General features: G+C 44.4%; 1 protein-coding gene across 3 annotated transcripts in view; it reads left to right on the forward strand.

Annotated features, from left to right (window-relative positions):
- Positions 1–260: 260 nt before the first annotated feature.
- The window catches only part of CDC27 (cell division cycle 27), a 78,588-nt gene continuing 56,536 nt past the window's right edge, over positions 261–22,312 (forward strand). For 2 of the 3 annotated variants that reach the window (XM_053263251.1, XM_053263252.1), the window contains exons 1-5: positions 261–500; positions 6,907–6,982; positions 11,121–11,268; positions 13,139–13,264; positions 20,930–21,027. In XM_053263251.1, the coding sequence (XP_053119226.1) occupies positions 474–500; positions 6,907–6,982; positions 11,121–11,268; positions 13,139–13,264; positions 20,930–21,027 (475 nt within the window). In that variant the 5' untranslated portion in view covers positions 261–473. Of the gene's footprint in view, positions 501–6,906; positions 6,983–11,120; positions 11,269–13,138; positions 13,265–20,929; positions 21,028–22,312 lie in introns of those variants that run through there. The other variant, XM_053263253.1, reaches the window with a different exon arrangement.

The raw sequence follows: 22,312 nt of genomic DNA on the forward strand, positions 1-22,312 counted from the left end.
GGTTATTTCCGCCAAGAGAAAAGAGGAGGGGCTGCACGCGTATTGGCGATTTCTGTCAAGCAAGCCGCAAAGGCTCAACGCGAGTTCGCTTTCTTCCGGCTCTTTCCGTCCAGAGCGGAGGAAGAAGTTTCTCCTTCGGGTCTTTTCGGACCCTGTTCGTTACTATTCGGGAAGGGGTGGAGGAGGAGGTCTCGCCTTCGGGTTCTTTCGTCTCTTTCCGTCAGCCGCTCGGAAAGACTCGGCTCCTGACGGGCCGGGGCCTTCCCTTCCTTTACCTTCCCTCCTTCACGGCTCGGTTAACGGTCGCTACCAGTTTAAATGAGACGGGGTCCGGGTCGCCGCCGACGCGTCACCGACTGAGGCGGAGTCTGAGTCTGTCAGGAGGAGAAAGGGGGGGAGAGGAGAGAGAAGGGGGCGCCCTCCCCCCACCTCCCTCATCCGGGTCCTTTCCCTGAGGGGGGAGTCGGGGCAGGATGACGGTGCTGCAGGAACCCGTCCAGGTACCGACCCCGGTGGCGATAGGCCTGTACTGGGAAGGGGAGAGAGGGAGGGAGTGCCAAGGAAGTAGTCGGGCTCTTACCCCTCTCCTTGCTGCCCTGACAGCATAAGGCTCCCTCAGGAACCCCCTTTCCTCCCTACTCGGAAGTAGGGAAGGTTGGGGGGAGAGAGCCTCATTCTTTAATGCAACTCTTCTTGTATTCCTCCGCCCCCGGGGCTGTCGCGCACTGCACCCCTGCAGTGATGGGCCACCTTCTCCCCTTCCCTGGAAAGAGCCCTGCTTTGGTTTGGTTTAAATGGTCCGGCTCACTTCATGTCCTTAATTACACCCCCGTAAATATCAACTATCAGCCATTCTCTCTTTCTTCCCCCAAGAATGACCTTTTGCTTTTCGACCCTCCATCTACCAGCTACCCTTTTTCTAGAATTGTCCCCTTTTCTCGGACCTGCTCTTGTATCGTTTGCCCTTTCACCTTCCCAGTGAGGACACCCCCCTTCTCTTTTCGGTCTTCTCGACCTTGTTGTCTTGTTTTTAAATTACTTGTACTAATATCCTGCTTTTACATTGGGCTCCTGTTCAGGGGAATGGGCAGTCCGTACCCACTTAGCAGCATCAGGTACTCTCAACCTTCTCTATTGCTTCTTAACCATTCCAGTCATCTTTTTCTTTCCCATGAATGGGAAAGATGCATATATATTCTCCCCCCCATCACCATTTTTGGTCTTTGCTTCCCCAGGTTACTACAATGCACCACCTTTACCCCTCCCTAGAATATTATAACTATTATGCAGGGATCTTGTTGGGGAGGCCCCTTCCTCACCTTGTATTTCCTCTTTCTCTTCCAGCTCTGTTGGTAATCTTCCAGTGATCTAGCAGCCAGTGCTGCTCCTAAAGAGGGTCCTGTGTTTTTAGTCCCCACCTGCCCTTGCTGCAGGAAAAAGTGTGTGACTAGGGCTGGAACAATATTTTGAGAGCCTGGAATCCAGCATGAGATTTTCAGGTGGCATCCCAGCACAGAACAGTGTTGGGGAAAATTTGAAAGGCCTAGGGCCCATCATTACTATTTTAGGAACATAGCTGACCAGGCAGCTGCAATTTTCCAGCCCTCAGTGTAGTCTGCCTTTCCCTTCTTTATTATAATAATATTGACCTATTTGCTCATTTTTGTTTAATTCCACTGTGCTTTTTTGTCCTAAATATTACAATTCCATTGATTCTTTTATATCGCCTGTGCACATTCCACAAAACACTTTTCTCCCTTTCCTCTTTCTCGGTCACTGTACTTAACTGACTGTTAAAAGCTATAAATGATGGGGGGGGGGACCCTGTGATATATAATGTAAAAGCTATCAAGACATAATATTTTGTTATTGTTATTGTTGTTTGTTATTTTTCTTTGTAAACCGCCCTGAGCCATTATTGGAAGGGCGGTACAGAAACTGAATAATAATAATAATAATATGCATATACCAACAAGATTTATACACTTCAGAAATATCCTCTTTTCTCCTTTCACTCTGAGCTCCGAAAGCTATGCCAAACAAGAACATTTTGCTATATATGTAGGAGATGCTTGGGTTCTGACTTTTGCAGATTTCCAGGGACTTGGGCAATTGCTGAGAGCAGCTTTAGTGTGCACCTGATGAAGGGTTCTGTGTAATTCAAAGGCTTGCATACTTCTGTGACAACATCTGTCATACTTCAAGGTAGGGAAGCATAGAGAACTCCTGGAAAGTCGAGAGTCATAGGAACATAGGAAGCTGCCATATACTGAGTCGGACCATAGGTCCATCTAGCTCAGCATGGTCTACACAGACGGGCAGCGGCTTCTCCAAGTCTCATTGACTTTGCCTAATGGTCAGTCCTTGCCCAATCAAAACCAGAGAACTTGTGATCCATTGCTTGTTTTGACTTTTAGTGGCTCAAAAAGTATTTTGTTGGCAAATATTTTTATTCTCTGTTATCCCTGTCCCTGGACCTTAGAACATACTGTGAACATATATTTCTATACTCTCCCCCTCCTCCTTTTTTGCGGTGGGTAGGGGTGGCATAAGGTCTGCTTGCCCAAGGGCAGGAGCAAGGAATGTCAACCAAATTATCCATTGAGTTTAATTTCAGGTGCACAGGCTAGAAGAGTTTTCTTGTTTCAATTTCAGGTGTATTACATTTGAAATCTGGCCTTCTTTAATGTTGCTTTTGCCCACCCTGATCTCTCTTAATATTTATACTCAAAATTGATATGTACTGTTGCAGACCTTATATCTATGGTTGTATAAAATCTCTCTTGAAATTGGTGTGCTAGGTCTCTGTGCCTTTTATTCTTCCTTAGGTATTTAAAGGAGATTTTAATGTGACCTGCTGCCTTCCAACAGAAGTCTAGAAGGTCAATATATATGACACAAACATATATCTAGACTGTTTCACAGATTTGTTGTTTCCTGTTTGGTTTTTGGTCCGTGATTCCCCATATGGTATTGTGCCTTCCAGCAGTAGCCATACTTGCAATTTTGTGTGAGATTCCAGTAGTAGCATGAGCAGATTTGCATTTGATTTTCAGTCTTGCTAGGGGACAATAGTTGGAAATCGCTTGAGGTCTTGCTGCCATTGATGTAACTACAAGTGATCTACAATAATGGAGGACTAAATAACAGCCTCTTCCTCTCCATGGAAGAATCCAATGCCCTCTTTCTATCTGCCATGATCTTGGAGCCCTTTGATGCAAGTATATGGGCTCCTAAATGTCTCTTTGATTTTCAGTATTACTGTCTAGGCAACATAATGAATGCTGGTGTAATATGTTTGCAAAGCTTGGGAAAATATTCTGAGTGTGAGAATCAACTTTTGAGAGACATGTCAAAATATTTAGGCACTAGCCTTGTGCGCTGTGCAGTGGTGGGGAAAATGTCAGCAATGCAAGTTCCCTGGGTAGTATCACAACTGCTCCATTCTTTCCCTGTGTGCCATGTTTGCTTCTACCCTTGCTTCTACCATGCAGTTTCCTTTCTCTCTCTCCGTTGTGGATCACATTTGGAAAAAAGACTGGTTCTTCTTCCTCAAACTCTGCAAAATGTCCTGTTGAACCTGTGTTGATGCAAGATAGAATTGTAAAACTCACCTGCTATGAATTCATTAGGGACTTTATAAGCAAGCCACTGTCTCTTAGCCTCAGCCTTACGTCTGCAAAATTAGTGTAGTACTGATCTTGTGGGATTGTTTACAAGTTAGGGAAAGTGCTATATAATTACTATTATGTGGAGGCTGGACTCCAGTGTAAACTGCTTAGCTCCCCACCCTGACCCTTTCATATAAATGCCCCTATTTGTCTACTGAATATGCCATCCACACCTGTTGTATAGATGTAAAGAAATCTTAGCCGCTGTATTAATATTTTGTGGTTTATGAGTGTGTATCTCAGTTTTTCTTTTCATTTACACAGATGTATCTAAAAATTGAGATTATCTACAGATTACAATAATCTGGTAGTACTTGCAGAATACAGTATTTTGTAATTTCTTTCTTTTTGTATTTTCTTTCTTTAAGGTTACATAATCATGAAACCTTGATTATTGAAGGGAAGAGAACTTGAAGATATGTGACTGAAATATCTGCCTTTGCAGATCCCTTTGCATCTCCTCCTGTGTTCTCTTCCAGACCTTGATAAACTGAATTTTATAGCCAGAATGTTATATGTATTCAGCAAATGTATGCATTGTTCCCAGTTTACTGTGTTGTAATGACAGAAATGGATTTGTTGAGGGCTGTTGATTGGCTACCGTTCTAAAATGTGATGTAGGGCCTGTCCCATATTCAGATCAGTAGGGATGTTCCTGTTGACATGAATGAAAGGCTGATCAGGCTTCAGAATACAATGTATTGCAGAATCATTAATATTTGGGAACATGAGGATTTTAATCACTAGGGGAGGACATCGAACATAGATCAAGAAGAACCTTTCACACAACTTGTGTTGTGTGTCGTCTCTTTCTGAGCTATATGAAGAGTTCTCACTGTAACCTTTCTTGGATCAGAAAGTAGAAGCATCACTCTGTACTAGTCATTCTCAAAAACCTTCAGGATGTATAGTAAACCACTTTGAGAACTTTGGCTGAAAGCGCTATATAAATATTTGTAGTAGTAGTAGCTTTTCAAATTTCTAACACATACTTCTCAGTACTGCATATCCAAACATGTTCTCATGCCACTGAGGCCCCCTATGCTTTTTGATCTACATTTTTGCTGCTTGCTTCTGTCTCTATCATTTAAATGTGGATGAGAGGAAATGTGAGGCATATGTTGGATTTTGCAAGGAGAAACATTATTCTTTTTGTGTTGAGGTGGGAGAAAGGGCAGTACAATTGGGGAAAACACTTGTTACTTCTAAATAGTCATTTATTTTCTTCTACTCATTGCAGGAGGAAAGTGGGGAGGGGCACCGAAACTGTGGCGGCATCATGTTGGCCTTTGCTGTAGTCCACCTACATGGTGTGAAGCTACAACAAAAGCATCACCTTGATTGTAGCTAATGCCAGGCTCTACTCAATGTCACCTGCAGCTTCACTGTTGAAGAGTAAAGAAGTTAACTTTTTGATGCTTGGAATAAGTATCCTAATATGGGAGTGCCAGCTCTTTTACTAAATTTATAGGAAAACGTTATGGTTTGTAACTTGAGTGAGATATGAAACTACCATATAGTGAGCCAGACCAGTGGTCCAGTCAAGCCCAATATTGGCAGCAGCTCACAAAGGTCTTGAAATTGTGGAATTTCAAGATCTTTGTGAGCTGCTCACAAGTTCAGTATAATGGAAATATAAGCATATTGAACATGGGACCTTCTGCATGCAAGGCATGTACTGTACCGTTGAGAAGTGGGCCCTCCATGGAATTTCTTGGCTAAGATCAGTTAGTCAGTCTTTATTACAGTCTTAGACCAGAACCAGTACATCTAAAACAGTTATGTATATTTATACACAGACATACTTATGTAGCAATGCATTAATTTGACCCATTAGCCAACAGATTGTGACGGGCTCGTATGGTGGAGCAATAGAATTTTGCATCTAGGTGTGTGACTGATGAATCCTTGATTATTAACAAATATTTGACATAATTTTTCCAATTGTCTCGGAAGATTTTTAAAAAACGGGTTCAGTTAGCCTATGCCTAAGGTCCGTATAAAAGACACACCACAAAAGCACATGGGCAACTGACTCAATCTCTTCTGAGTTGCAGGGGCAATATCTCTGCTTAGTTGGAGCTTTGCTATAACTACCAGCTAACAATTAAGAAGATGCCAATATATTGAACTTGGGACCTTCTGCATGCAAGGCATGTACTATACCATTGAGGAGTGGGCGCTCCATGGAATATTTTGGCTAAGATCAGAGAATTTCACAGAAAATTTTGAACTGGAAAAATGCAGGGGGACCCATCCAAATTTGCCCCTAGTTTGCACCAATATTTTTCTCAAATTACTATACAAATTTTCATGATGCCCTAAATAGATTGTTGTCTGATTTGGCATGTTGTCTGAACTCTTGATACAGTTTTGTTTTTTAAAAAGCATCTCCATCACATTATTTTCCCCTTTACTGTATCATACATTTTCATTTCTTTTTTGGTTTTTACCCCCAAGCAGATATTTTAGAAATGAAAATTTTCACATGCTTTATTTTTCCATGGAAAAATTTCCATCCCAAATATATGGCTAAGATAGTGGTAAGAAGTTGGAGAATTTACTCTTGCAACTTAGGCCCCCCCATTGGTTTTTGGACTACAACTCCCATAATCCTCAGCCACAGTGGTTAATAGCCAGGGATGATAGGAGTTGTAGGCCAACATCTGCAGGAAGGTCGAAGCTGAGCAGCCCTGAGAAATGTCTGAGAGATTCATAAGATATGATAGCAGTTACGTTGACTCATTTTATAAAATGACCCTGAATGTGTGTTTCATAGAAATTAGTTGAAAACATGTGTCCTTTCATACTGTAGTGGAATAGGAACTACAGTAAAAATAATTTTTTTAAATTGTGAAAGTATTTTTACTAGATCCATTTTGTTTTGTTTTTTAATTTTCTTCCTTTCTTTATTGAATGTCTAGCCTGCTTTTCAACCTGATTGGTCTTCAAGGTGACCTACAATAATCATAGTTAAAACCAGTAAAAGAAGTTAAAACACCAAAATGATGATGATCTTGCAAAATTATTGTGAAATGGGATGTATTATTTGGGAAATAAAGCCATAGCAAGCCCCTATTAAAATAGAAATGTTGTTAGAACTGCAGTTGGTTTATTATTTTTGTTGGTTTCTTTATGTATTTAGCATTGATTGCTTGAGTCTCTTGACTGTTTGTGTTTACACTGCTAATCATTTTTCTTTTCCCACCCATCCCCCACTCCCAACTTCATACAGGCTGCTATATGGCAAGCGCTTAATCATTATGCTTATCGAGATGCAGTGTTTCTGGCAGAGAGACTGTATGCAGAAGGTATGTACCTCCTGGGGTATTAGGTTTGTGCTTCTTGTGAGTTTGTCTAGGTATTATTGTGGAGAGCTACAGTTACATCATTGTTCACCAGGTCATAAATGAGAAATGAGTAGTGAAAGTGAGCATATATTGTTGTGTACAAAGTACTAGCATAAAGCTGGCTGATAGTATAGGAATGCTACTATAAGCTTTAAATACTCCTTGTTTTTGTTGTACTTTCAATGAAGGTGAGGGCAGTGCTTAATATTTAAAAAGAAAAATGCTAGAACACAGGGCAGACTTGTGTGAGAGCCCTGCCATCTATCTGGAAGGAACCCTTGCTTCTTTGTTCTATGAAGACAGGGTATTTATTTATATCATATAAATGTCATTTAAGATATTAATAGATATATCATATCTATTAGGATGGTCTGCCCAAAATATTTTAAAATATCATTTCACAAGACAGTGTATATTAAAAAGTGGTAATAACACACAAAAACTAATCCTATACATTATTAAAACAATAAAATACATTACAGTACAACAAATGACACAAAAGGTGGACCTATTAGGATGGTCCACCCAAAAAGGCTGCTGGATTCTGTAGGATTCAAAAAAACTTTGGAGGGTTTTAATGTTGGTGCTGCCAGTTGATGCCCTGGTGGGAACCTGGAATAGGGAACTCACCAGGGCGGTAGACATGATTGCTCCTAAGCATCCCTTCTGACCTGCTTCAAAAATGGCCCCTTGGTATACAGAGGAGTTGCGGGGGCTGAAGCAGCAAGGTAGGCGACTGGAACGTAAGTGGAGGAGAACTTGGCTCAAATTTGACAGGACACAGCATAGGACCCATTTGAAGGTTTATGCAGTGGCGGTGCATGCAGCAAAAAAAAAAAAAGATTTTGGTCTACACACATTGCTTCTGCAGGTTCGTGTTCAGCAGAGCTGTCTTGGGTTGTGAGAAGTTTAATTTCCGCTCCTGTCTTAAATCAGTCTACAGAAACGTTCTGCTGTGATGCTTTTAATGGGTTTCTTACAGACAAAATCTCCTGTATTCAGGCCAACTTGGACTCCACTATTTCTGCAAAGTCTATGAAGGGGGTGTCCAGCAATCCCTCTTTCAGTGTTAGATTGGATCAGTTTCAATCTGTTATGCCTGAGGATGTGGGCAAGCTGCTTGAGGCGGTGCGGCCAGCCACTTGTTCTCTGGACCCTTGCTCGACTTGGCTGCTTTTATCTAGCAGGGAGATTGTTGGAGGTGGCCTAATTAATATCATAAATGCATTGCTGAGGGAGAGTAGGGTGCCTCCTTGTTTGAAAGAGGCAATGGTTAGACCACTCCTTAAGAAGCCTTCCTTGGATCACTTAGCGATGGATAGTTATAGGCCAATCTCCCTTGGTTGTGCAAGGTGATTGAGAGGGTAGTGGCCGACCAACTCCAGGCAGTTTTGGAGGAAACTGATTATCTAGACCCATTTCAAACTGGCTTTAGAGCGGGCTATGGAGTTGAGACAGCCTTGGTTGACGTGATGGATGACCTCTACTGGAGATTCGACAGAGGGAATGTGATTCTTCTGGTTCCTTTAGATCTCTCAGTGGCGTTTGATACCATCAACCATGGTATCCTTCTGGATCTCCTGGGGAAGTTGGGGATAGGGGGCACTGCTTTGCAGTGGTTACGCTCCTATCTCTCGGGTAAATTTCAGATGGTGGAGCTTGGTGACAGCTGGTCCTCAAAACAGGAGCTGTTATATGGAGTCTCTCAGGGCTCCATTCTGTCATCAGTGCTTTTTAATGTCTACATGAAACCACTGGATGAGATCAGCAGGAGATTTGGTGCTGGGTGTTATCAGTATGCTGATGACACCCAAATTGACTTCTCCTCTTCATCCTTCTCATCAGGAAATGGCATTCATTATCTAAATGCAGGCAGTAGTGGGCTGGATGAAGGATAGCAAATTGAAACTGAATCCAAGCAGAAAGGAGGTGCTCATTGTAGGGGCTCAGAATCTGAGGGGTGAGTTAGATCTTCTGGTGCTGGATGGGGTTACACTCCCCCGGAAGGAATAGGTACACAGCTTGGGAGTACTCCTGGATCCAGGCCTCACCCTGGTATCTCAGGTGCAGGCTATGTCCAGAAGTTCTTTTGATCAGCTTAGGCTGATTTAACAGCTGCTTCCATTCCTTGAAGAGGATGACCTCAAAACAGTGGTGCATCAGCTGGTAACCTCCAGGCTCTACTACTGCAATGCGCTCTAAGTGGGGCTGCCATTGTACATAGTTCGGAAACTTCAGTTAGTTCAAAAAGTGGCAGCCAGACTGGTCTCTGGGGTAACCCAGAGAGGCCATATTATGCCTGTTTTTATACAGTTGCACTGGCTGCTGCTGTTTCCAGGCAAAATACAAAGTGCTGGTTATTACCTTAGGTCCGTGTTACCTTAGAGTGCCTTCTTCTGCATGATCCCCACTACACGTTAAGGTCATCTGAGGAGGTCCATCTCCAGTTACTACCGGTACCTCTGGTGGCAACTCAAAGGTGGACTTTCTCCGTAGCTGCTCCTGGGCTGTGGAATGCACTCCTGGCAGAAATCCGTAGTTTGAGTTCATTGTCGGCTTTCAGGAGAGACCTAAAAAAACCTATCTGTTTGGCCTGGCCTTCCAGGGTTTTTAAACTGTTTTAAATGTTTTAATTGTTAATGGTTTTGTGCTGTTTCAAAATTGTTCTGTAATGATAGTTTTTTAAAGGATTGATTTGTGGGTTTTATTTTTATTATTGTGCACCGCCCAGAGCCATGTGGATGGGGTAGTATATAAAATAAAAGCAGCAAGACCATATACACCAGGAGCATAAAACTAAATTAATTATTAAATGCCATACAGAATAAGAACATTTTTAAGGGCTGTTCTAGAAGAGTACAGTTGTTAAGTGGTAAGAGAAAGGTACTTTATGCTGTGAGGTTCTTTTTATTATTATAATACATTATTTCATAACTATTCTTTTAAAAAGAGACATGACCCACAGATGGGAGAGGTAGTGTTAAAAGGGCATTCTTAAGAAGGGACTGGCCATCAAGATTTACAATGCCTGCCAGAGATTTTGTTTCCTATTTGCATCACTAACTGAGATTGGTATTGTACACATCTCTTGCGCTGAGTAGGTTAGTTGTTGTCTAGAGTACAGCCAGGGATGCACCTAGGTGATTTTGGTGCCCGGACCAGCCCTTCACTGAGGTCCGCCCTCCCCAGCCCGCCGTAAAGCCCCTGAAACCTACTTTTGGGGGTCTCTTGCAGTGAACTTAAATGGTTGGGTTTTTAAAAAAATAAATCAAAATTGCCGCGCAGCCGAGGGGTGGTTGCTGGGTGTGTGTGTGTGTGTGTGTGTGTGTGCGTGCCCAGCAGCAGCAGCAGTCGGCATTGTCGTCGTTGTCATCCTCCTCCTCCTCCTCCCCGTCGGCAATGGCGGAGGAGCAACCGCTGGGCACATCCTCTTGGCCTAGAGGCTGTAGTGAACTGTGAAGCGGCCTGTACAGTTCAGAGGAAGATCGTTGCAAGCCTGTGATGTCACAGGCTTGTGCCGATTTTCCTCTGAACTGTGCAGGCTTACCTCGCAGTTTACTACAGCCGCTGGGTCGAGAGGATGTGCCCAGTGGTTGCTCCCCCTGCCGCTGGCGCCGGGGGGGGGGGAGGAGTTCAACTGCTTGGCCAACCCTCCCCCCACAACCACACCTCGGCTGCGCAGCAGCTTTGATATAAAACGAACAAACACTACATAGCTTTGCCACAGCGGGCAGTCGCAGTGTGGCTCTAGGAGGCCCCCCGGACATTTGGAGGCCCCATCAGACCTTGAAGACCACAGACCGGGGCCCCAAGGTCTGAGGGTTAGAGTGCCTCTGAGTACAGCAGGGTGTGATGTTCCTCTATGGTGCTGATGTAGAGATCCTTCTTGTTGGCCACTAAAGGGAATGTCACTGAGTCAACTAATTGTTCAGTTTTCTTTGATGCTAGATTTTAGATTTTTTAGATTTTAGTTCAGTTTTCTTAGATGATAGATAGAACAATTTTCTATCCAACAATTAGTATGCACCTTAGTTCCTTGTATCCAAAGCTTCAGGTAATAGAATGATCCTAACACTCTTCCCCACACTTTCCATTTCAGTGCATTCAGAAGATGCCCTTTTCTTATTGGCAACCTGTTACTATCGCTCAGGAAAGGCATACAAGGCATACAGGCTCCTTAAAGGACACAGTTGTACCACCCCACAATGTAAATATTTGCTTGCCAAGTGCTGCATTGACCTCAGCAAGTAAGTTGCCTCTTGTTAGTTAGTGCTATTGGAAGTTGTAACATTTTTGACAACAACTCTGTTCATTGGCCCTTCAGATCTCAGGTTTATCACATAGTGATAATCATTTTCACTTTTATTTTCTTAATTTATTTTATTTAAAATATTTCTGTACTGCCCAAAACTTGTGTCTCCTTTAGATGTGGACTGAATAAATAATGTTCCATATTCTAGAAATCACTCAACAACATTTATATACCGCTTTTCAACAAATGTTTCCAAAAGGCACTGAAAGCCTTGAAAAGGAAATAAGAACATCAGAAGTTATGCTAAATCTAACAAAAGGTCCATCTAGTCCAGCATCAGCTAATCAGATGCTTCTAGAAAGCCCACACACAGGACATATATGCCCTCTCCTCCTGCTGTTCCCCAGCAACTGGTATTCAGTGGCATACTGCCTCTGACCTGGAGGATAGATGTATTCTCCACAAGTTTGTCTAGTCTCCTTTTTAACACCATCTAATCTGATGACCATCACCACAGTTTGTGGCAGTGAATTCCATTAATTAATTATGCATTGTGCAATTATTTTTTCTGTCCTGAATCTACTGCCAGTCGGTTTCATTGGATAACCCCAGGTTCTCATATTTTGCGGAAGGGAGACAATTTTCTCTGGATCTCCTTTTTTCATCCTGTGTGTAACTTTATAAACTTCTGCCATGTTTTCCCTTAGTCATTTTTTTCTAAAGCTCCAGACATTTTTAGCCTTTCCTTGTAGTAAGTAGAAGATGCTCTAACTACCTGATTAATCTGGTGGTTCTTTTTTGCATCTTTTCCAGCTCTACAATGTCACTTTTGAGAAGGAATAATTAGAACTATACACAGGATTTCAAATGTAGCCAAAGCAGAGTTTTATTTTCAGTCCCCCTATTCTCATGATCCCTAACATGGAACTTTTCCACAACTGCCACACACTAATTTGATGTTTTCATTGAACTGTCCACAAATATTTGTTTTCTAAGTAGTCACCGCTGGGTCAGACCCCATCTGTCTATGCAAACATACAGATTTATGCCTCAATGTGCATCACTTTATCTTTATATATAATCCTCCTGGTTGCACCTTTAGAATATGTATCCTGGCACCCAGCTGATTGGCTGGGCGGTGGAGGCTCCTGATAGGCTGAGGCGGCGGGAGCTCATGTGTGGCAGGAGGCTGTTGAGCTGCTGCCGGGGGAAATGGCAGTGGCCACTATGAGGAGCCGGCGGTGGCCCCAGCCGTGGTGAGGAAGTGGCCTGCGCGCCCGCCAGAGTCAGGAGGTGGCTGGGCCGCCAGGAAGAGGAGGCGGCGGTGGCAGGAGGCAGGAGAAACCGCGAGCGGGGGGCGGGGGAGCGGGCCGGGTGGGCATCAGAGACGCCCACCGGAAGACTGCCCTTCCGCTTTTCCCAACTGATGCTCTTCCAAATAGCGTGGGTGTGAGGCTGCAGCGTTCCTCCTTGCAGCCCCATTCAGCATCACCACACAAATGGCCAATGTGCATGCACACGGCGCACATGTGCATCGGTTATTTGTGTGGCAATGCTGAACAGGGCTGCAGCCGCATCCATGATTTTTGGGAGAGTGCCGGTGAGGGAAAAGCGGTTGGGTGGGGGCAGACAGGTAGGCAGCGCCTTCCCTGTCACTTAAAGCAAACCCCGCCACCGGAACCGGTTTGAACACCGGTCGACAGAACCAGTTTGGCTCTCCAGAAAAGAAGCACCAAACCAGTTTCATGCACATCCCTAGTGTTGGTTTGCACTTCTGTTGGCTAAGGTATTAGTGCTGACCTTCATTTTGTTCTCTAAATATTTTATTGTTCCTAATTATTATTACTATTACTATATTTAAACAGACTTGCAGAAGGAGAGCAGATCTTGTCTGGTGGAGTGTTCAACAAACAGAAAAGCCACGACGATATTGTGACAGAGTTTGGTGACTCTGCGTGCTTCACGCTTTCGCTTCTGGGACATGTATACTGGTATGGGTGGTTGCTTTTTTATTTTTTATTTTAGGGATAAGCTCTAGTTCCTTGTTCTCCCTCCTCCCCAAACATTCTTCTGCTGCTCATTGTGGATATGCAGTTTCTCTGCTTCTTTTTGCAGATTGTCTCAGCAAAGAGTAGTATAATACACATCTCCTTTTGTCATGTAAAGAGGCATGCTGAGTTGCTTGCTCATCAGTAGATTCATTGGTGGAAAAGAGTTCTATAGATTGCCCAGTGGCCCGTATCTGTAAGACTGCTTCATGTGTTATTAGGAAATTAACCTCTTATTGCAAAATTAACTACTCCATAGGATGGAGTTCGCCCATTAAACAGATACATACCCAACTTTTAGGAACTTCTGATTCTTCCAGAGACAAGAGCCATATTATACACAGACTTTATTAACATTTAGAAAAAAATAGACTGTATACTGCTCTGAGCTCATGGGATAGAGTGGGATATAAATAAAATTTATTAAGTGTTGTAAGTATAACTTCGCCACATTTTTTCTTTTATTCCTCATTTCAAGGTGCTTTAGCCTTGACTGCCAGCTAGTAGCAGCTGGTGTGGGTGCCTCCAGTGGGGAGGTGAGGGGCACCTTTAAGCATAAATTAGAAGGTGCTTACCTCCACTCTGGCACCACCTGCAAGCTGCTCCGAGCTGCCCAGCACTCCCTGCGGTGGGGGATCGGCTCCGCCACTCACCTGGCTGTCAGCGGGGGATTGGTTCCACAGAAGCCAGGTGAGTGGTGGAGCTGATCCCCCACCAACATAGGGAGTGCTGGGTGGTGTGCTGCAGCTCGGAGCAGCTTGCAGGTGCTGCTGGAGTGGAGGTAAGCACCTTCTAATTTGTGCTTAAACATGCCTCTCGCTGCCCTCCCCAGCAGGGCCTGCACTCGCCACTACTGCTGCTAGTGGTCCACCAACTTTGTTTGGACCTAGTATGGTAAAGGTAAAGTGTGCCGTCAAGTCAAAGTTGTTAACTTCTGTTGACCACAGAGCCCTGTGGTTTTCTTTGGTAGAACACAAGAGGGGTTTACCATTGCTATCTCCCGTGCAGTATGAGATGATGCCTTTCAGCATCTTCCTATATCGCTGCTGCCTGATATAGGTGTTTCCCATAGTCTGGGAAACATAGCCTGGGAAACATACCAGCAGGGATTTGAACCAGCAACCTTCTGCTTGTTAGTCAAGCATTTCCCTGGTGCGTCACTTATAATGATATGGTTGCTATCAAATGTGCCCCTTCCCCAAATCTGGGCAAGGATAGGGTCTCATCCTTGATATCACATAGAGCTTCAGAAGTGCTTTGAAGCAATAAAAAGGCATGCTGCTTTCAGAATGCCTTGACCTTTCCCCAAACCTTGAATAGGAGACAAGCTCTCCCTTACATTGTGCTGGGGTTCGAAAGCACTCTTACCTCTGAATGCCCCTAGAGCCCAACGCAAGATTAGGGAAGGAGTTCCTACCATTTCTTGTCAGATTGAACAGATATGCTCACCACTGGTGAGTGCATTTGTGTACCCCTTCTAACTGTCCATCATTTTAGAAGGCTTCTGTCCCTAGGGCTAAAGATTGAGAGGTAAGTATCTCATGGCTTCCTTGAAGCAGAAATTCTCTTCCAAATTAGGTTTGGGCAATAGTTAATGCCATACTTCTTCAAAATAGCCCCAAAATCTGTTATCTGACTGTTTTACTGTTTTTCAATTTTTATGTCTTCAGGGGTGAAAGAAAGATGCAAGATGCTCAATTAAGAAATGTACATGTGCCATTTTCATGCAGCCTTCTAAACTATTACTAACAGATCAGAAGAGATCTGTCCAGTCTGTGTGGAATAGCTTTCTCTACTGCCTGGAGCTGAGAACATCTCTGATTGGGTTATCCTTCCCACATGCTCCCAGGCAGGACTAATTAAAAAGTCTTGCTAGCTTTAAGACGGATAACCCTGCCCAGTTCTTTTAGTCCTGCTGTGCTCCTAGGCAGATCTCCGTAGAATCTTCTCCGTAACTACCTGTTTTATTTAGCTTTATCTTCTTATATATCTCAGTATTTACTCTTGCCTCTTGCCATTTCATCTTTGCCTCTGCTGATAACCCTCTTTAAAATATAAAAACACACACCAAACCCCTCCCCTCCCCACCAAAAACCCTCTTAAACTTCTCCTGAGTCCCTTTCCCCTCTGTATGCCTATGGAGTGCCACCAGGCTATTGGGTATATTCTAGTGCCAAGGGGAGGAAACAGAATGGGTTTCCCACTCTTTAACTAGAGCCCCGGGATCTCTGCCTCCCGTGTCGCCACCACTAACAGCCGCATCACGTGGCCAGGAGGATATGGGGGACGTCAGATAGGTCCCTCTCAGAACATGGGGAAGGACGCCGGACTGGGTCCTTCATGACTAGCCCGTGCGACCCGGAGCTCAACCAGAGCTCAAGGACAGACGGAGTTTGTCAGCATGGGCCAGGCTTCAGCCTCGCTCCCACCGCCGCCAAGCTTGTGGGAGCAAATGCACGCCATTGCTGCTGCGAGCACCAGCAGCTCTACAAACATCAGTGCTGCTGTTTCGGTGGGAATGTTGGGAGCTGCCACAATTCAAGGCCGCACCTCTTTGGTTGGAAGAGCCATGGACTGCCAGGGAGCAAGAGCGGGGCATCGGAGGGAGGCTGCTTCTACTGGATCTACTGCAGCACTGGTGAGATCCCTCGTCACTGCTAGCCAGAACGCCCCTCCTATTAGCCCCCCATACTGTGCCAGGTATTAGTCTTCCCCTGGAAATGCCAACTACTTGGCAAAATTGGATTAAGGACATGTGGGCAATATCCTTAAAGGAAGTCATGCAAAGGGCAAAAAGCGGGGAGAAGAGGGGCAGGGGACTTTCTCCCTCCTCCCCCTCCTCTGAGGAATCTGAGGGACATGCACCTAGAAAGGCGAAGCACAAGAGAAAGCACACCAGTGGCTCTAGACAGTCTCACCTACCTCCTCAAACAACCAGTTTGGAAGGGGAGGTGCATTCATCTGAGGGGTCTGGAGGAGAATCCCCCAATCCCTACGGCTAGTACCCCATTGCCTCCCCTACCCATGCTTCTTGATAAAAGCACACTCAAACCTACCTCTATAATACAATAAGCTGTACTTGAAACACAGATGTGTCTAGTATTTCTGAGGAGACACCATCTGGGGATCCAGCATAGGAACCACCGGACAAGGAGGAGGGGGGAATGGTCAGATGGCCAGGAAAACCCAGCATCTACATTGTCCCAATGGTTATTTGCTCAGGAGGACTTTGCACCCCTCATGTCCAGGGCTGTTAGTACCTTGGGGCTTCAGCCATCAACCTCTACAGAGGCAGTACCCCCCCTGAGGGAACACTTGTGTTTCCCAAACAGAAGAACAGAGAACTGGCTGTACTTCTACCCAAACTGTTCACTGACACAGTTAAGGAGGAATGGCTACTGGCTACATCTAACTGAAAAACTAGCAGTGGCTAATAAATATTACTCTTTTCAACAAGAGGCAATAGATATATTTAAGGTTCCTCCTACGGATGCCCCAGTGGTGGCCCTGTTAAATGTGGCATTGCTACTCAGGGATGGGGAATCGGCACTTAGAGATCAAAATGATTATTTATTTATTTTAAATAGAAGCCTCCTTTAGAAGGGCAAATGAGGCATCATCCCTATCTATTCGGGCTTTGGCGGCTGCATCTATGTTATCCCGTGCCTCAGTGGTGTGGCTGGATGATCTGATTCAGGATCCTCCATTGGACATATATAGCTTATGACATCAGCTTATTAAAATACAAAAAGCTCAGGCATTTGTCTCAGATGCAACCTTAGATGCTATAAGGTTTTCTTCTAGAGTTTCTATGGCTACTGTTGTAGGTTGGCGTAACTTGTGACTGAACCAATGGCCAGTGGATGCAGCATCTAGAACAAATCCTCCTGCAGTACCCTATGATGGGATAAAGCTCTTTGGGGAAGAGGCTCTCAAGGAGGTACTGGTGGAGTCAAAGGACAAACGTAAGGCTATGCCCTTACCTCCAGCTCCATGCCGGCAGGAACGTCCCCTGCCCAGGAGGACCTTCCAATTTCAGTATCAGCCCTTTTGGTCTTTCTGATCCTCCTTTTAGGGGAGGGACAAAGATTCTAGATTCCACAGCCCCCAATGGAAGAAGCAATGTGGGGCTGGAGCCTACAATCAGAATAGACAGGGTTTTTCAAACCAACCCAAACCACAAAAGCAACAATGACTTAACTGTAGGGGGTCTGGGAGGTTGGCTGTCAACTTACCTACACAAATGGCATGAGACTAGAACTGACAACCACCCCTCCCAACAGGTTTATACCCACACCAAGGTCACTCTTGCCTATCAAACACATAGGCTTAATAAATGCAATACAACACCTGATGGACATAAGTGTGATAGAGCTGGTTCCACCCTATCAGCAGAGCCAGGGAATCTATTCAGTCATATTTACTGTCCCCAAAAAGGGCAAATCACTCAGGGCTGTACTGGATTTGAAGTTTCTGGTGGGTTCAAAAGTGCAGGTTTCGCATGGAGTCTCTTCGGTCCATAACGGAAACCTTGCAACACCTAGACCTAACTTCCATAGATCTAAAGGAGGCATAAAAAATTCTATTTTTAAAAAAAATGTAAAGGAGGCATACTTGCATGTCCCAATACACCCCGACTATCGGCGCCTACTATGCTTCAAATACTGCGGGGTACATTATCAGTACAAGGCACTTCCATTCGGTCTGTCCTCAGCCCCAAGAATATTTACCAAGGTGCTGGCATCTCTGATCACACACCTGAGACTCCAGGGCGTACACATTGTCTTTTATTTGGACGATCTACTTCTTAGATCACCATCCATGCTAGCAGCGTCAGGAGACCTCCGGCTAGCAATACACTCCCTAGAACAGCATGGGTTCTTCATGAACAAAGAAAATAGCCACTTGGTGCCGTCATACAAAATTTTGCACCTAGGGGTACTAATAGATACCTGCAGGGACAGACTCTACTTGCCAGAAGAGTGGGTGCAAATTATAAAAAAGGAAGTAGCAGAGGTACTTTGGGTTCGGAAGGCCAAGTTACTCCCCTTAGCATGACTTCTCGACTTAATGGTGGCCACTCTGGACTCCGTACCTTGGGCCAGATTTCACTTGAGGGCCCTTCAGTGGTTCCTTCTCAAATTCAGGAACACAATAGCCAAGAAGATCAACATAGCACTATTGGTTTCACAGCAGATTCTAGTCACTCCAGTGGTGGTTGATGCCAATATTTGTCAAGGAAGGGAAATCCTCGATCCACCTCGAGTCATCATCACAACCGACACCAGCAAGACCAGCTGTGGGGCCCATTGTCTATGCAGAGCAGCCCAGGGACATTGATCCACAACATAATCGATACACAGCATCAGTTGGTTAGAGCTGCGGGCCACTCGTCTGGCATTACTGGCATTCTGGGACATGATATTCCACAGGTATGTGTTAGTCAGAACAGACAACACAACTGCGAAGGCCCACATAAACAGGCAAGGAGAGACCAGGTCGAGATCACTTCAAGTGGAAGCAGCGTTGATCATGTCTTGGGTGGAGAATCATCTCACATCATTCATGGCTCACCGTGTCCGGGGGGGCCTCAACTCGATCGCGGACTGACTAAGTCAAGAACAACTGTTACCAAGCAAATGGACACTCAGCAGGAGGGTCTTCCAAAGGATCACACAGTGGTTCGGAAGACCACAGGTCGACTTGTTTGCGTCAACTCTTAACACACAGCTACCCAGATTCTTCACCCGCTTCCCCTGTCCACAAGCGGAGGCAGTGGACATGCTGTCAGCAGAGTGGCCCTCAGAGCTTCTCTACGTGTTCCCACCGACACCACTCCTGACACGATTCCTTTGCAGAGTTCATCAGCTCAGAGCACAGGTTATCCTGGTAGCTCCATACTGGCCCAGGAGGCTATGGTTTCCAGAACTGTGGCCACACAGGAACCATGGTTTCTGCCGATGTCAGCAGACTTACTTCATCAAGGTCCAGTTGAACATCACGATCCAGGCTGGTTATGCCTGGAGACTGGGCAGGGAATATTGAGTAAATATGGCTATTCAAACAGTGTACTCGCCACAGTGTTGGCCTCCACAAGAGATTCCACCGAACGTACCTATCAATATACATGGAGAGCTTTTCTGTGATGGTCAGCCAGGCACTCAATACCTTGCGATACAGCAACGCTTAAAGATCTTCTAACATTCCTCCAAGAAGGATTGGACAAAGGGCTCAAGGCAAACATGCTGAAGAGACAGGCTGCATCGCTGACAGGAATCATATCAGGAATTTTCAAAAACAGGATAATGAACCATCCCCATATTAAAAGGTTCCTGAGGGGGGCAACCCTGATTTCACCCATGGTGGTCCATCTCTTTCCATCTTGGAGCTTGCACACCATTCTCCGAGCACTTCAGGGTGCGCCTTTTGAGCCAATAAAATCCATACCTCTGATAATTGTATCATACAAGACGGCCTTTTTGATAGCAATAACTTCTGCACGTAGGATCTCAGAACTACATGCTTTGTTGACACACAAGAACCTCTGCATTTTTCAGCTAACTCGGTCCAACTGATACTGGATCCCTTCATAAGGCCAAATGTGTCTTTGGCTTACCATCACTCACAGGACGTCATCTTACCCTCATTCTGCCCCAGACCTCAGACACACAAAGGAACAAGAGTGGCACAAGTTAGACGTACACAGATGTCTCAAAATGTATTTGAGACGTACAGAGGACTTTAGAAGGATGGAAGACCTGCTTGTTAGTTTTCTTCCTGCTTCCATAGGAAATCAAACATCAGCACCTACCATTGCCATCTGGATACATGCTTGCATTTCTCTAACCTAATCACTACACCTACCATCTCCAGAACATATACTGGCACACTCTACCAGAGCAGTTTCCACGTCTGCTGCTTTTTCAACGAATGCACCTGTATATGAAATATGTAGGGCAGCTACCTGGAAGGCACCATCAACATTCACAAAGCACTACAAGATTGACTTATATGCCTTCTCTCAGGCTGCATTTGGTCGCAGGATGCTTTAACAGGTTCTTCCCCTGGAGTAGGCAAGGACACTCCCTCCCAGACTGTGTTATGGCCAGAGCTGTGGTATATCCCGATCAGAGATGTCCTTGGCTCCAGGCAGCAGAGAATGGAGCATTGGTTCACTTACTGTGAAGGCTTCTTTTTGCTGCTGGAGCCGAGAACATCTCAGCCCTCCCAGGCAGTGTCCTGGCCTACTCCATGGGAAACCAAGACATACTAGAATGTACAAAATGTTCATCCATTAATCTGGTGGTTAGGGTGGTTATATTACTCTGTTAACTGTTTTTTTCATCGTTATTACGTTCAGTGCTACTTGCACATTTGGCCTAAAAGAACTGGGTAGGGTTATCCATCCTGGGCTCTTTCGGCTAGCAACACTTTTTAATTAGTCCTGCCTGGGAGCACATGGGAAGGATAACCCAATCAGAGATGTCCTCGGCTCCAGCAGCAAGAAGAAGCCTTCATGGTAAGTGAACCAATGCTCCGTTTTGTTATCTTGTTTTTTTTCCCCTTCCAAAAATTCTCCTCAATACTTTTTTCCTCATTCTCTTACAGCAAGACAGATCGGCTTGCCAAAGGATCTGAATGTTACCAAAAGAGCCTTAGTTTAAATCCTTTCCTCTGGTCCCCTTTTGAATCACTATGTGAAATAGGTAGGTTTGTTCAACTCCTCTGGGAAGAGAAGGGTTCTTGTTACTAACTGGTGCTCTCAACAGTTCATTATTTTGTTTGGGGGAGGAAAGGAAAAGAAGATCAATCCAGATCTGGAATCATCTGAGTTCTCTTAAGGCAGCAGCATGTGAGTGGGAATACACTTCTTTGCAAGTGTTTAAAAACTTTAAAGGAATTACATTGAGGTTTTTGTTGGACCTGGGATTGGGCAGTTATAGAACTAGCTGCTTCTGGGTGTTTTTCTTTCCTCTGTAACAAGACCTGTCCCTATTGCTTTTCTTTAATGTGACCCATGCAGTTTTAAAATATCTTTAACTGCTAGCATCCATACCATGTTTTTTTAGGGTTCTTCTTATCTAATTTCCAGTGGTAAAACTAGCTGTGGGAGCTGAAGATTTCTGTTTACTTGGAGTTTTATTGTGACTCACTTCAAGGACGTGGGGTAGAAAAGTAAAACCGAACCAAATTACAACTTTAAAACACATTAAAACAACATAGAATAAAGCCACCTAGTAACAAGCCTTTATTAAGTGTTTGGCAGTATAGGAATACAGCAGCAGCAAAAATAATGTGATGCTTTAACTACAGAGCAGGGGTATATGCATATTTTTTTTGTTTATTAGTCTCTTTTCTGAAGGGAAGAAGGCTTGTGAGATCGCCATATCTGCTGTGTGTCCATTGTACCCCTCAAATAACTTTTATGTCTACAATCTGATACAAACCAAATTCACTTGGGAGGGGCTCCTCTGGGACCCTGACAGTAGTATTTTTTGTCAGTCTGCTGCTTTGGATGGCCTCTCAAAGTACAGGCAACATCCCATTGTAACCTGTGTGCTGACACTTGGATGCAAATCAAGTTTACAGGACATAGGAGGGGGTCCTAGGTAAGAGTCACCCTGTGAAAAGAAGTAGAAAATGAGCTCTGATAGTTCTGCTTAGAATTACTTGTTTTTTTCTTCCGATACAAAAAAGGCTAAAGGACAATATTACCTGTATCAGTAACATAATATGTAGAACACATGATGCAGTACTGTACTCCGTATTTGGTCGAATTAGTGCTTAAAATGCAGAATTAAAGCTTTGAAGTCACAGTGGACTCCGCACAGGTTGGGTGTTTAACAGTATAAATAATATATATTCTGTGCCAGGGATATATTGGTTTACTTGGCTATTCTATATCTACAGACTTCTTCAGTCCTGATATAGAGGGAGTTAGAACAGTCACATGAATTAAACAGATCATTATATTAGGTTTTAAAATAGCAA

This window comes from Hemicordylus capensis, chromosome 6, assembly GCF_027244095.1.
Source record: "Hemicordylus capensis ecotype Gifberg chromosome 6, rHemCap1.1.pri, whole genome shotgun sequence".
NCBI lineage: Eukaryota > Metazoa > Chordata > Lepidosauria > Squamata > Cordylidae > Hemicordylus > Hemicordylus capensis.